This window comes from Bos javanicus, chromosome 25 (assembly GCF_032452875.1).
Source record: "Bos javanicus breed banteng chromosome 25, ARS-OSU_banteng_1.0, whole genome shotgun sequence".
In the NCBI taxonomy this organism is placed as follows: Eukaryota; Metazoa; Chordata; class Mammalia; order Artiodactyla; family Bovidae; genus Bos; species Bos javanicus.
This window is the reverse complement of record NC_083892.1, coordinates 18,849,513-18,865,297: the sequence shown is the minus strand read 5'-3', so window position 1 is coordinate 18,865,297 and position 15,785 is coordinate 18,849,513. Positions and strand designations below refer to the sequence as shown.

Genomic DNA, 15,785 nt, shown 5'->3' with positions numbered 1-15,785 from the left:
TTACAAGCACTTGAGGTCAGCAGGTACAGTTACCTGAAACTCGAACACTGAATAGTATGCTGCACATTCTAATTACCTGTAGAGATTCTAAAAACTCCATTTTCCCTGGTTGCATCCCATACCAATCAAATCAGAATGTCTGGGAGTGGGGTTCAGGAATCCATAACTTTTAAAGAACTCCAGATGATGCCAATGCTCAGCAAAGTTTGAGGACCCCTGGAATAATGCAAGAATTAAAACTGTTCAATTAGAAATGGACAGTTTATTTTATGAACTTGTAGACTAAAAAAATGTACCACCTAAAAGTTGAGTTCTGTTTTATTCAGCATACATTCTTAGGATGTCAAGTTAGGGAGGCAGCATCTCAAGTAAGCCTGAGAAAACTGCTGGAGGTTGGAGGGGAGCCAGGATATTTAGGAGTTTTGTGACTTCTGAATGTCAAAAGATTACTGTTAATGAAAGAAAACCAGATAGCACAGGTTAAGGAATTTATTGTTTTTCTATGTATGAGAAGATGCAAGAGTCTGGGCTCACTGAAATCAGGCCTTTGATATCCACCTCAGCTATCTGGGGCCAGTATCCTGTGTTTTCACGTCCTGAGTTTCCTCAAGCTGCACCTTTGGGGGTGACTGCAGCTTGTAGGCAGGTATTCTTTGTCTCCTTCCTGAGTTCCTTCAGGGCTCACCTTCAGGGGATACAGGGTGGCTGCAATTGCTGGTGGCTGCAACTTCTTTAATTAATGACATGACAGGCAATATATTATTTCTCAATCTAAAGTATAAATGTGTCAGTTGTCTCCTGTGAAGTTGTCTTTCAGAAAATGTGAAAGAAATGTATGTTAAAAAGTCTCTATTGTCCCTTTTTTGAAACATACACTTCTGAGAATACAGTAAATAAGTTTAACCAATAGTTAAAGAATATTGGCTTGAAGGTGTGCAAACCTTTGGCCTCCCTCCAGCCCTTTGCTGAGAGAAAGCTGGCCTCTGCCCATGGTCCCTCCCTCCAGGCTTGGTTAACTGTCCTCTCTGTCTGTCTCAACCTGCAGGGCATGGTGGAAAAATGGCTCCTGCAGGTGGAACAGATGATGCTTGCCAGTATGCAGGAAGTTATTAAACTTGGGATTGAAGCATATGTCCAGGTAAATGAAAACTGGGGTACACATGCCAGGGTGTTGGTACACCGAGAAAAATGTGGGGGCCAAGGTTAAATGGAAGCCCATCTTCCACTAAAACCCATCCCTCTCCTGATAAATAACACCTGACCCCTCTGTGCCTCTCTTCTTTTTCCATTTAAATCCTGGGGCAGTATATATAGTTCTGAATATGAAAGGTTTACAATTACAAGCAGCCCATACCAGTATATCCTATGAGCCAGAACCCTTTGATTGCTGTGGGCCAGTCCTTTCTGTGAAAATAATTGATGGCAAGAGGTTTATTTAGAGCCTCTTCCTGATTAAGCATCCCCTCCCCTAGGTTTTTCATTTAGCATTGCACATGCCCTGTTTACTTTAAAAAATTGCACAATGTGAAAATTGCAAGGTAAGTTTTATTTGGGGCAACAAGAAGACTGTAGTCTGGGAAATGGCACTTCAGACACCTCTGAGAAATTGCTCCATAGAGGTAGGGGGCAGGTCAGTATACATGTAATTTTGGTGAAAGGGGAATACATGAAATCAAGCACATATTTTTTCAGGTTTCTGCTAGTCACAAGGAGCACTCATCACCATGAAGGGTATTGGTGCTTTTCTAGATGGAAGGAGATATAAGAATTGAGCTGATAAAAATGGCTCCTGAAAAATGTCTATCTGAAGACCCGTGCTGCAAGTTTTTCTCAGAGCACAGAGTGCCTCATTTCTGCTCTCCACCCTGAATTCCTTTTAGGGGATGCTGAAAATCAGCAGCTGCAGCAGCACATGATTTAATCTGTATAGAGGTAGATGGCAAGTGGCAATTTGTAGATGACACTCCAAAGGGCACAACTCATTTAGCTCCCAAAGCTTTAGGTGACTTGTATAACAGAAGGCGTAAGGGAAAAGAACCTGTCACAATTACTCTTAAGTTTACTGTTGGCAGACTAGATCTTTCAGTTCAGTTCAGTTGCTCAGTCGTGTCCAACTCTTTACGATCCCATGGACTGCAGCATGCCAGTCATCACCAACTCCTGGAGCTTGCTCAAACTCATGTCTATTGAGTTGGTGATGCCATCCAACCATCTCACCCTCTGTTGTCCCCTTCTCCTTCCTTCAATCTTTCCCAGTATCAGGGTCTTTTCCAGTGAGTCAGTTCTTCATGTCAGATGGCCGAAATGTTGGAGCTTCAGCTTCAGCATCAGTCCTTCCAATGAATATTTAGGAGTGATTTTCTTTAGGATTTAGTGGTTTGATCTCCTTGCAGTCCAAGGGACTCTCAAGAGTCTTCTCTAACAGCACAGTTCAAAAGCATCAGTTCTTCAGCGCTCAGCTTTCTTTATGGTTCAACTTTCATATCCATACATGACTACTGGAAAGCCATAGCTTTGACTAGACAGACCTTAGTTGGCAAAGTAATGTCTCTGCTTTTTAAATTGCTGTCTAGGTTGGTCATAACTCTTCTTCCAAGGAGCCTTCCATCAGGAAGCTTCCATAAGCCTCTTATCCTTATCCATCAAAGGGCAGACAGGATGAAAACTACAACCACATAAAACTAATCAAACAAATCACATGGACCACAGCCTTGTCTAACTCAGTGAAACTATGAGCCATGCCATGTAGGGCCAAGATGGATGGGTCACAGTGGAGAGTTCTGACAAAGCATGGTCCACTGGAGAAGGAAATGGTAAACCACTTCAGTATTCTTGCCTTGAGAACCCCGTGAACCCTTATGGCAGAAAGCGAAGAAGAACTGAAAGAGCCTCTTGATGAAAGTGACAGAGGAGAGTGAGAAATTTGACTAGATCTTTAGTCTCCTCTATTTTAAGTGTTTCTAACTTTGAGGCCCCACCCCTACCCCCAGGACTTTTTCCATTAAAGAAGGAATATCCAATTAACACCTTCCCACTGATGTACCCAGGACTGACGCTGTTGCCTCTCTCCGTAGTATTTGTACTGTAAATGAAAAACCAAGTCCTTTGTCCCCCGATACATTATAAATAAAAAGTTGAAGAAAAATGGCTACCTGCATGAAGTTATTTCATGCAGTTGCATCTATAGCCAGACAAGCTTTTTCTGTAAAGGGCCAGATGGCAAATGATTTTCACTCTGCAGGCAATATACACCAATCACAACTGTTTATCCGTGCCTTTGTAGTGCAAAAGCATGCTTAGACGATAGGTTCAACAATGGCCTGACTGTGTTACAACCTAACTTCAGACATGGCTCTCAAGCCATAATTTGCCTTCTATGGATAATTTCTATCTATGTACAGAGAAGTTTAAAAAAGTTAGGGGCTGTCATGGCTATGAAAATTGTGGAGCAGTATTGCAATATTATGTAGCTATCAAAAAGAGTAGTTATATAAATACTTTCTGAACAACACCTTGATTATAACTGTGTAAAATCCCTAGATGGGAGCATTAAAAAAACAAAGAGTTATTGATTGAAAAAAATGCACAACATTGAAAACAGCTCCATTACCATAGTCCTTTATGTCTCAGCATAGGAAAAAAACTCAGCAAGAAGCAAAGTGATAGGTAAAAAGGGATTTATTAGAAGAAGATGCTTGTGAGGCTTACAAGTGGGCAGGCAAGAGGATACCATGCCCCAAGAACCTACAGGGCTACAGTTTCATAATCAAAGTAAAAGTGGGTAAAGGAAGAACTTCTTTGTCTTTCTCAAGTAGACATTGTGCTTCTATCATGAGCTCCTCCTTCAAGTTGGGCAGGGGAGTTTTCTTGTCCCTACATGACCAAGCTAGCTCCACAGATTATTGTTTTTCATGCATGCAGAGAGCGTGTCCTAGGGGTTGTTAACGTACTGAGTTCACTGGGAAAGATGTGGCTTTCATGCCCCCATTGTTTTATTGTTTTGGGGCACGTCTTATGCTTCTGTTGCATGGTTTTGTTGCTAAACAAGCTGCTTGGTCTTATAGTTAAGCAAACCTGCTTTCTTGCATAGTCATTAACTTACAGGGGTCTCCTATATTTATTCTACTTACAATCCCCTAGTGAGATTAACTATTTAATCACCTACTTTGTCCCTGTACCCTATCCCTGTTACTGTGAAAGTTGTGAGCTGAGTTTTATTTGGGGCAAAATGAAGACTATAGCCAGGAGACAGCATTTCAGATACATCTGAGAAACTGCTCCAAAGAGGTAAAGGAAGGAAGGTCAGTGTATATATGATTTTGGTGAAGGGGGAGTATGCACAATCAAGCACATATTATTTACAGAAGGTTTTTTTCTAGTCTCATGAAGGTTACTGCTAATCACAAGGAGCAGATACCACCATGAAGGATTTTAGTGTTTTTCTAGATAAGAGGATTTTCAAGAATTGGGCTCATAAAATCATCTCCTGAAAATATCTATCTGAAGACCTGTTCTGCCAGTTTTTCCCAGAGCTTAGAGTGACTTATTCCTGATAACCCTGAACTCCTTTCAGAGGGGTGTTGAAGGTCAGCAGCTGCAGCAGCTCATAATTAATCCTTGTAGATGTAGATGGCAAGTGCCAATTTGTAGGTGATGGAATTAATGAAATTGTTGGTGAGGATCTTTTTCTTTTCTATAAAATTTAGGGAGGAAGACATAAATCAATAATCCCAGAAATGTTAAGACTTGTATGTAACCTTTGAGGCTGGGGATGACTTTTGTTTTTGTTGAGGGGATAAGATTGTGGTGGATATTTTAGGAAGTCAGTTTAAATCACACAAGATGAACTGACCCTGCAAACTGCCCTCCTGCGCTTTCCTAGGTCCCCCGTAATCAGTGGGTCTTGCAATGGCCTGGCCAGGTGGTTATCTGTGTCTCCTCCATCTTTTGGACCCAGGAGGTTTCCCAAGCCCTGATTGAAAAGACCCTACCGGTAAGTGAGCCTGTCATGAAGCTTATAGAGGAGATTTAAGCTAGATTATGATTTGAATGACGTATAATTAGAGTGCCATTTTTCTAAAGGAAACATAAATAGCCCCATGGTGTCACAGAAGTCAGGGTTTGCTTCAGGACGCATGTTTGGAATTAGGACTGTCCTCAAGTTCTGTAGTGCAGGAACTCTCACATTTCTTCCTAGATAGAAATTCTAGGCTAAAGGATCTTAACTTTTATCATCCTTTCCTTCCAAGTGCCAACCTGGCAGAATTTCTACTAACACAGACCTCTTCATCTTTTTCCTGTGCCGAGAAGCCACCTGGTCCTGTTTTCCTCTCTTCTTTCTCCACCATATCCCTTTTCACCACGCCCAGTCCAACGCTCACCCAACTCTAGCTTTTTCTCCAGCTTTCTCTTGAAACCATGAATACTCAGGTCCTGCTTATCCTCAGATACAGGCACACATATTTCCCCTTAACTCTGCCACTAATGCCTATACTTGAGAGTTCAGGACCTAGATGGACTTGAGTTCAACCTCTGACACCTTCACCTGTTAGCTATGTGACGATGGGCAAGTTACCTAACCTGAGTCTCAGTCTCCTTGTCTATAAAATGAAAGGAATTATACCACCACACCTTACAGGGTTAAATGGGATGCTGATAAGTTATTCAGTATTAAGATCATAGGCTATAAACTCCACAGGGAAAAGGCCATGTCTGGTTTGCTCATTATTATATCTCAGGGGGTTATTGCAGTGCCAAGTAGTTGCTTGAAAAATATTTTTTGACTGAGTAAATGGTAACTCCATTCCCAACATTTTTACCATGGTGTAATTTTCTATGATTATCGCATCAGATCTGCTGATGCGATATTCCCCCTATATATGATTATCTGGGAGCCAGAATATATTTTAATGTGCTATTTGCTTTATACATTAAAATTAGAACATTAGTATTTGATCAAGTTGCAATTTTTGGCAAGGGAAGCAGCTTCACAGAGATCATGGGGAGGTCGAGGCAGGAGCAGGGTAGTAACCAGCACCCCAAGTTCCCAGCAGGATGGGGCAGGAGGCCAAGAAGCACTGCGCACACCCTTCCAGGCAGCCAGGCTTGCCGAGCCTGGATCATAATGCCAAGGAACTGGAGAGGAGGAAAGGAGGGGCCAGAGGTCGGCCAGCAGAGGGCCATGTGGGCAGCAGATTGTCCCCAGGTTGGCCAGCAGCAGAAGCAAGGCCAGGGAGCCCTCCACTCCTGGGCATCCACCAGCCTTGGCTCCAGCCTTCTGTAGACCCCCTTCCTAGCAACTCCAGCAGGGCCTTGACTCCACCGCACCCCCACTCCCCTCCCTGGACAGCACATTGACAGACACCCTGCAGCCTGTGAAGGTCTACACACTGAACATGGACCAGCAATGGGACAGCCAGGGCACCAGGCGTGTCATCCAGCTACATGGAGTGGCTGAAGGCATGTCCTTGCTAGTCAAGGCCTGATAAAATGTGGTACCTTGCAGAATGGAATGGCAAACCATTTCAGTATTCTTGGCTTGAGAACCCCATGAACAAAATGAGAAAGCAAAAAGATGACACTGGAAGATAAGCACCACCCCCCCCCCAAGTCAGTAGGTGTCCAATATGCTACTAGGGAAGAGTGGAAAAACAACTCCATAAAGAAGGAAGAGGCTGGGCCAAAGTAGAAATTTTATTCAATTGTGGATGTGTCTGGGGATGAAAGTAATGTCCCATGCTATAAAGAAAAATATTGCATAGGAACCTGGAATGTTAGGTCCATGAATCAAGGTAAAGTGGATTTTGTCAAGCGGGAAATGGCAAGAGTGAACATCAACACTTTAGGAATCAGTGAACTAAAATGGATGGGAATGGGTGAATTTAATTCAGATGACCATTATATCTACTACTATGGGAAAGAATTCCTTAGAATAAATGGGGTACCCCTTATAGTCAACAAAAGAGTCCAAAATGCAGTATTTGGATGCAGTCTCAAAAATGACAGAATGACCTCAGTTCATTTCCAACAAACTATTTAATATTATAGTAATGCAAGTTTATGCACCAACCACTGATGCCAAAGAAGCTAAGTTAAAAAGTTCTATGAAGACCTACAAGACTAACACACACACACACACATACACACACACACACACATACACACACACACACACACACACACACACACACACAAAACAATGTTCTTTCATCATAGGGGCCTGAAATGCAAAAGTAGGAAGTCAAGAGATACCTGGACTAACAGGCAAGTTTGGCCTTTGAGTACAAAATGAAGCAGGGCAAAGCTAACAGAGTTTTGCCAAGAGAACACACTGGTCATAGCAAACACTCTCTTCCAACAACCCAAGAGATGACTCTACACATGGATATCACCAGATGGTCAATACTGAAATCAGATTGATTATATTCTTTGCAGCTGAAGATGGAGAAGCTCTATATAGTTAGCAAAAACACGACCAGGAGCTAACTGTGGCTTGGATCATGAACTCCTTATTGCCAAATTCAGACTTAAATTGAAGAAAGTAGGGAAAACCACTAGCCATTCAAGTATAACCTAAATCAAATCCCTTACAGTTATACAGTGGAGGTGACAAATAGATCAAGGGATTAGTTCTGGCAGACATAGTGCCTGAAGAACTATGGATGGAGGTTCATAACATTGTATAGGAGGTGGTGACCAAAACCATCCCCAAGAAAAAGAAATGCAAAAAGGCAAAATAGTTGTCTGAGAAGGCCTTACAAATAGCTGAGAAAAGAAGAGAAGTGAAAGGCAAAGGAGAAAAGGAAAGATACAGAGTTCTAGAGAATAGCAAGGAGAGATAAGAAAGCTTTCTTAAGTAAACAATGAAAAGAAATAGAGGAAAGCAATAGAATGGGAAAGACTAAAGATCTCCTTAAGAATATTGGAGATACCAAGGGAAAATTTCATGCAAAGATGGGCACAATAAAGAACAGAAAGAGCAAGGACCTAACAGAAGGAGAAGAGATTAAGAAGAAGTGGCAAGAATACACAGAACTGTACAAAAAAAGATTTTAATGACTCAGATAATCACAGTGGTATGGCCACTCAAGTAGAGCCAGACATTTTGGAGTGTAAATTCAAGTGGGCCTTGGGAAGCATTAGTACGAACAAAGCTAGTGGAGGTGATGGAATTCCAGCTGAGCTATTTCAAATCCTAAAAGATGATGCTATTGAAGTGCTGAACTCAATATGGCAGCAAATTTGGAAAACTCAGCAGTGACCAAAGGACTGAAGAAGGTCAGTTTTTGTTAAAATCCAAAAGAAAGTGATGCCAAAGAATGTTCAAATTACTGTACAGTTGCACTCATTTCACATACTAGTAGGATTATGTGCCAAATCCTTCAAGCTAGACTTCAGCAGTACATGAAGTGAGAACTTCCAGATGTACAAGCAGGGTTTTAAAAAGGCAGAGGAACCAGAGATGAAATTGCCAACATCTGCTGGATCATATAAATAAGCAATGCAATTCCAAAAGCAATATCTACTTCTGCTTCATCAATTATGCTAAAGCTTTTGACTGTGTGGATCACAACAAACTGTGGGAAATTCTTAAAGAGATGGGAATACCAGGCCACTTTACCTATCTCCTGAGAAACCTGTGTGCAGGTCAGGAAGCAACACTTAAAACAGGACATGGGACAATGAACTGGTTCAAAATTGAGAAAGGAGTATGTCAAGGCTGTATATTGTCACCCTGTGTAGTTAACTTATATGCAGAGTACATCATATGAAATCCCTGGCTAGATGACTGGAGTCTAGCTGGAATGAAGATTTCTGGGAGAAATATCATCAGCCCTCAGATATGCAGCTACTACTTTAACAGCGGAAAGTGAATAGGAACTAAAGAGCCTCTTGACAAAGGTGAAAGACTAGAGTGAAAAAGCTGGCTTAAAACGCAACATTCAAAAAACTAAGATCATGACATCTAGCCCTTCTCTTCATGGCAAATAGATGGAGAAAAAATGGAAACAGTGACAAACGTTATTTTGGGGGGCTCCAAAATCACTGCAGACAGTGACTATAGTCATGAAATTAAAAGATGCTTGCTCCTTGGAAGTAAAGCTATGGCAAATTAGACATAGACAGCATATTAAAAAGCAGAGACATCACTTTGCCAGCAAAGGTCTGCATATCAAAGCTATGGTTTTTCCAGTAGTCATGTATGGATGTGAGAGTTGGACCATAAAGAAGACTGAGCACCAAAGAATTGATGCTTTCAAATTGTGGTGTTGGAGAAGACTCTTGAAAGTCTGTTGAACTGCAAGGAGATCAAACCAGTCAACCCTGAAGGAAATTAACCCTGAATATTCATTTGAAGAACTGATGCTGAGGCTGAAACTCCAGTACTTTGGCCACCTAATGCAAAGAGCTAACTCATTGGAAAAGACCCTGATGCTGGGAAAGATTGAGGGCAGGAGGAGAAGGGGGTGACAGAGGATAAGATGGTTGGATGGCATCACTGACTCAATGGACGTGAGTTTGAGCAAACTCTGGGAGATAGTGAAGGACAGGGAAGCCTGCTGTGCTGCAGTCCACAGGGTCGCAAAGAGTTGGACATGACTGAGTGACTGAACAACAAGCAGCTGCACTTTTTACAGATTTATTGTTCATAATTCCTAATAGATGTGTTGTAGTTTACACTTGAAAACTGCTTTCATGTACATTATTTGAAACCTTAGAAACACTAAAAATTCTGACTTTTGCAACTGCGTTTGTGTGCTACAATTTCCTACCTGTAAAGAATAGAATGCTTCGCATCACACATTCAAGCTCTGGAGTACCATGCATGCTGAATGATGTGCCTTGGCATCCTAAAGTTGTTGGTACAGAATTTCTATCCATCCATCTATCACCGACCTATTGTTCATTTAACAAATATTTGTTGGATATCTGCAACTGGAACTTTGCTAGGGAAAGGGAATTAGTAGTGAATCAAACAGTCATTGTCCTTGACATGAATTTACAGTCAAGTGAGAAAGATTTTTTTTAAAGGTTCCTTTATCAAGCTGTGATAAGGAAAGTACAGGGATCCAGAAATCATGGAAAGGAAGGAGAAAACTAAAAGTAAGAGAGGGTAAGATGTCCCAGAAAAAGAGGGTCTAAGAGGAGACATAAAATATAAATAGGGAGTAGTCAAGCACAGATCAGGAGGAAGAGCGTGAGAGAGAGAGAGACCAAAATGTGCAAAAATCAGACAACGAGAAGCACGGTGCATTCCAGCAACTAAAGGCAATCTGACCAGAATTGCTGTGTAATGTGTGTGGTTAAGAGAGATGTGGAGAACAGTTCTGTCCCCAGTGGCTTGCAGACATACCAAGGGCACCAGGGATGCATCAAAAAGCCAATTAGGGGACTTCCTTAGTGGTCCAGTGGCTAAGACTCTATGCCTCCAATGCAGGAGGCCCAGGTTTGAGCCCTGGTTAGGGACCTAGATCTCTCATGCTGCAACTAAAGATCCCACGTACTGCAATTAAAGTACCCACATGCTTCAACTAAGACTTTGTGAAGCCAAACAAATAAATAAATATTTTTTAAAGACTTTTTTTATGCTATGTGTTAAGGATATTATTGGAGAAGGCGATGGCACCCCACTCCAGTACTCTTGCCTGGAAAATCCCAAGGACGGAGGAGCCTGGTAGGCTGCAGTCCATGGGGCCGCTGAGAGTCGGACACGACTGAGCGACTTCACTTTCACTTTTCACTTTCATGCATTGGAGAAGGAAATGGCAACCCACTCCAGTGTTCTTGCCTGGAGAATCCCAGGGACGGGGGAGCCTGGTGGGCTGCCGTCTGTGGGGTCACACAGAGTCGGACACGACTGAAGTGACTTAGCATAGCATAGCAAGAATATTATAATTAATAATAATAACCACCACTATTTACTGGACACTTTATTCATACCAGACATTGTGCCAAGTTCTTTACATTTGTTGTTGTTCAGTTGCTAAGTCCTGTCCAACTCTTGGTGACCCCATGGAATGCAGCACGCCAGGCTCCCCTGTCCTTCACAATCTTCTGGAGTTTGCTCAAACTCCTGACCATTGAGTCAGTGATGCTATTCAACCATCTCATCATCTGTCACCCTCTTCTCCTTCTGCCTTCAATGCTTCCCAGCGTCAGGGTCTTACTCCTCAAAATCTCTTGAAGAATAGCTTTAATTATCTAGATTTGACAGATGAGGAGACTGAGACACAGAGGGTTAAAATCACTTGCCCAGAAGCACATAACAAAAAAATAAGGAAGGTGAGATGAGCATAGGGTGGTCTCATATGTTCTTCATTCATTTTTTTTTTTTTAGTTAGGCAATCTGTTTTAATTTTTTTTAATTTTATTTTATTTTTAAACTTTACATGATTGTATTAGTTTTGCCAAATATCAAAATGAATCCACCACAGGTATACATGTGTTCCCCATCCTGAACCCTCCTCCCTCCTCCTTCCCCATACCATCCCTCTGGGTCGTCCCAGTGTTTTTTATTGTTTGACTCATTTTGAAATAATGTCAGACAGGCAAATAATGTTGCAAAAATAATACGAAGAATTCCCATACACCCTTCATCCAGGTATATTAACATATTAACATCTTACATAACCACAGTACAATATCCAACAACATTGATACAATATTATTATTTAACCTTTTAAACTCATCTTTTGTCTGGTTTAGGATCCAATACAGAATTATATTTAGTTTTCATGTTTCCTTGGAGAAGGCAATGGCACCCCACTCTAGTACTCTTGCCTGGAGAATCCCATGGATGGAGGAGCCTGGTGGGCTACAGTCCAGGGGGTGGCTAAGAGTCGGACACGACTGAGCGACTTCACTGTCACTTTTCACTTTCATGCATTGGAGAAGGAAATGGCAGCCCACTCCAGTGTTCTCGCTTGGAGAATCCCAGGGGCGGGGGAGCCTGGTGGGCTGCCGTCTATGGGGTCGCACAGAGTCGGACACGACTGACGCGACTTAGCAGCAGCAGCAGCTTCATGTTTCCTTTGTCTACTTTAATCTAAAAGAGTTTCAATCATTTTTGTTAATTCTGGCTTAGTGCCTAATTTATATATATTGTAAAATTCATCCTAAATTTTAGTGTGCATTTCTGAGTTTTGACAAGCATGTACATTTGTGTAACCATCATCACAGCCAAGATACAGAACAGTTCCACACACCCTAACATTTTCCTCATGCCCTTTGTAGTCACTATTCTCAGCCTTTGGCAACTACCATTCTGTTTTATGCCCTTATAATTTTATCTTTTCCACAACATTATAAAAGTAAAATCATACAGTATCTAGACTTTCAAATCTGACTTCTTTCAGTTGGCATTATGCTTTTGAAATCTGTCTCGAGGTTAATGACTGGGCCTGAGGGAAAGGGAGGTTGAGGGATGACATCTAGGAGTCTGGTTTGGACCATGGAGTGTGGATGGTATCATTCCAGAGAAGGAATTACCAGGAGAATACAACTTAACACGTTGTTCCCTCCTATGCCCCTGCCAGGATTTTCTGAAGAAGAGCAATGATCAGATTGCACAGATTGTTCAGCTGGTGCGAGGGAAGCTGAGCAGTGGAGCTCGACTCACCCTCGGGGCCCTCACAGTCATTGATGTCCACGGTAAGCAAGGAGGTTTCCCTAGCATTAGTGACTGATTAGTAATAGCTGCCAAGCTTGCCTCCCTCCCTTCTGGATAGAATGATTCAGGTTCCCTTTTTCATTAGGGAGAGGCTTCTCCAACTGAGAATAAATGAGGGGGTAAGGAAGAGAAATCAATGCTTCTGTGTATCTCATCTTATGTTTTCCCTCCCATCCCCAACCTTATTTCCCAGAACCCCACCACCAGCACCAAGCAGTGCTCTGAGAACGTGATGGCCACAGCCATTTCTGAGATTTACCAACTGGAAGCAATTTCCTTCTACTGATCTTAACTAATAATTTTTTGTCAAACTTCATGCTAAGTGCGTGACATACATTGTCTCATTTTTATATACGTTTCACAGATTAAGAGCCTGTGGTTTATAGAGGCAAATAACTTGCTGAGAGGCACACAGCTAGTAAGTAGCAGAGGCGCTTTTGTAATTTGAACCTGTGTCTGATTCCAAACCCCAAAACTGGAAATGGGCAGTGATGCAGGGAGAGAATGGATAAGAGAAGATACATTCCAACTCTTCCTAAGAAAGAGAAAGAGGGAAGGAGGAAAGGAGGAGGAAGAACTGGAGTCTTTATATAAAACAAACCACCCCCACACCCTCACACCATCATCACCAAGGAAACTAGGGCTGAACCAAACTGGTTGCCTGGTAACAGTGTCTCTTTTGCTCACACACCCAGCTTCCTACTGGCATTTCATGCATCTTACTCTCCATAAAGTTGATGCTCATTTCTTTTCCTTTTTTTCTTTTCTTTTGGCCACATGGCTTGTGGGATCTCAGTTCCCTGACCAGGGATTGAACCCAGGCCATGGCAGTGAAAGTCTGGAATCTTAACCACTAGGGCACCTGGGAGCTCCCTGATGCTCATTTCAATCTGATTTCATTTGGATAGACTAGCATAAAATATGGAGGAGAGAGGGAGAAGGTGCTTTTCCTCTGGCTACGTATTTAACTTGTAGGAGTAATAAGTGAAGGCATGGTTACTGCCCAGGATGCTTCAGAGTGGTCGAGTTTATACACATGCACACACATACACATTCATGCGTGAACACATGAACATACACTGCTTTGGAAAGGCATCCCCAACCCAAAGCCTTGAGATTCAACTTGCTCTTGGATCTCTCACACACACCTGTTTTCTGGGTCCTCCCAGGAACCTGGATTGTAATTAAATTCCTCAGGAAGAATGAAAGAGTGTAATTTTGGTGTAATCTTCTGCAGGGACTCTTCAGAATTTTGGATTTTACTGTAATAAAGATTTCTCTCACAGAGAGGGAGGAGACTTACAGAAGTGTCCCTTTGCAAAGTTCTATTTCTGAGATCCCGATTGCAAGCACTATATTAGTTCTGAAGTTGAAATAACAGTTGCCTTGTGAGGTACATAAAAAATGATTTGCATAAACTATGTCCACTCATCAACTTCAGGGCTCCCATCACTGTGAAAATATTAAATTAAGCTCACAATCTTATTACAGAAAGGATAAAACCTAGAAATATATCTCTTACTTAGTTTCTCAACACCTTTCTTCCATGGAAAGACTAAACCTAACATGGGTTCATGAGATCCCTTCCTTTGCTAAGTATATCAGGCCAGGCTAATTGTATTCTCCTAGGATATCCTAGGGAGAAGGCAATGGCACCCCACTCCAGTACTCTTGCCTGGAAAATCCCATGGACGGAGGAGCCTGGTAGGCTGCAGTCCATGGGGTTGCAAAGAGTCAGACACGACTGAGCGACTTCACTTTCACTTTTCACTTTCCTGCATTGGAGAAGGAAATGGCAACCCACTCCAGTGTTCTTGCCTGGAGAATCCCAGGGACGGGGGAGCCTGGTGGGCTGCCGTCTATGGGGTCGCACAGAGTCGGACAAGACTGAAGTGACTTAGCAGCAGCAGCAGGATATTCTAGAGGCCTGGAACAGGGCTAGAAGGATAGCACTGACGATGAGATAGCATTTGTGGTAACTACATACTGAAAAGCACTCTGGGTCACTTTCCCAAGAGTTTAAGGATGATAACAGTAGTTAATATTGGGTTGACCAAAGACTTGTTCATTATTTTCCATAAGATAGCTCTGGTAGCATTTAGTTGTCTTGAACTTCATTTGAAACATTTTTCTTAGATCGTATTGTCACAGCTGTCATATAAGTTCAGTACAGTTCAGTCACTCAGTCATATCTGACTCTTTGTGACCCCAAGTATTACAGCATGCCAGGCTTCCTTGTCCATCAACTTCAGGAGCTAACTCAAACTCATGTACATCAAGTCCGTGATGCCATCCAACCATCTCATCCTCTGTTGTCCCCTTCTCCTCCTGCCTTCAATTTTTCCCAGCACCAGGGTCTTTTCAAGTGAGTCAGTTCTTTGCATCAGGTGGCCAAAATATTGTAGTTTCAGCTTCAGCATCAGTCCTTCTGATGAATATTCAGGACTGATTTCCTTTAGGATGGACTGGTTGGATCTCTGTGAAGTCCAAGGGACTCTCATGAGCTTTCTCCAACACTACAGTTCAAAAACATCAATTCTTTGGCACTCAGCTTTCTTTGTAGTCCAACTCTCACATCCATATACAACTACTGGAAAAACCATGGCTTTGACTAGACAAACTTTGCTAGTTTCTGCTTTTTAATATCCTGTCATATATGTTTGTCATAACTTTTCTTTCAAGAAGCAAGCACCTTTTAATTTTGTGGTCACAGTCACCATTTGCAGTGATTTTGGAGCCCAAGAAAATAAAGTCTCTCACTGTTTCCATTGTTTCTCCATCTCTTTGCCATGAAGTGATGGGACTGGATGCTGTGATCTTAGTTTTCTGAATGCTGAGTTTTAAGTCAACTTTTTCACTCTCCTCTTTCACTTTCATCAAGAGGCTCTTTAGTTTTTCTTCTCTTTCTGCCATAAGGGTGGTGTCATCTGCATATCTGAGGTTATTGATATCTTTCCCAGCAATCTGGATTCCAGCTTATGCTGCATCCAGCCCAGCATGTCACATGATGTACTCTGCATATAAGTTAAATAAGCAGGGTAACAATATACAGCCTTGATGTACTCCTTTCCCGATTGGGAACCAGTCTATTGTTCCATGTCCAGTTCTAACTGTT

The 15,785-nt window shown here is 42.1% G+C and overlaps 1 protein-coding gene across 2 annotated transcripts in view; it reads left to right on the top strand.

Moving 5' to 3' along the window:
• DNAH3 (dynein axonemal heavy chain 3) overlaps window positions 1-15,785 on the top strand; it is a 248,787-nt gene that overhangs the window by 78,102 nt on the left and 154,900 nt on the right. For both annotated transcript variants that reach the window (XM_061401328.1, XM_061401327.1), the window contains exons 25-27: window positions 1,046-1,138; window positions 4,883-4,993; window positions 12,537-12,651. In XM_061401328.1, the coding sequence (XP_061257312.1) occupies window positions 1,046-1,138; window positions 4,883-4,993; window positions 12,537-12,651 (319 nt within the window). The remainder of the gene's footprint in view (window positions 1-1,045; window positions 1,139-4,882; window positions 4,994-12,536; window positions 12,652-15,785) is intronic.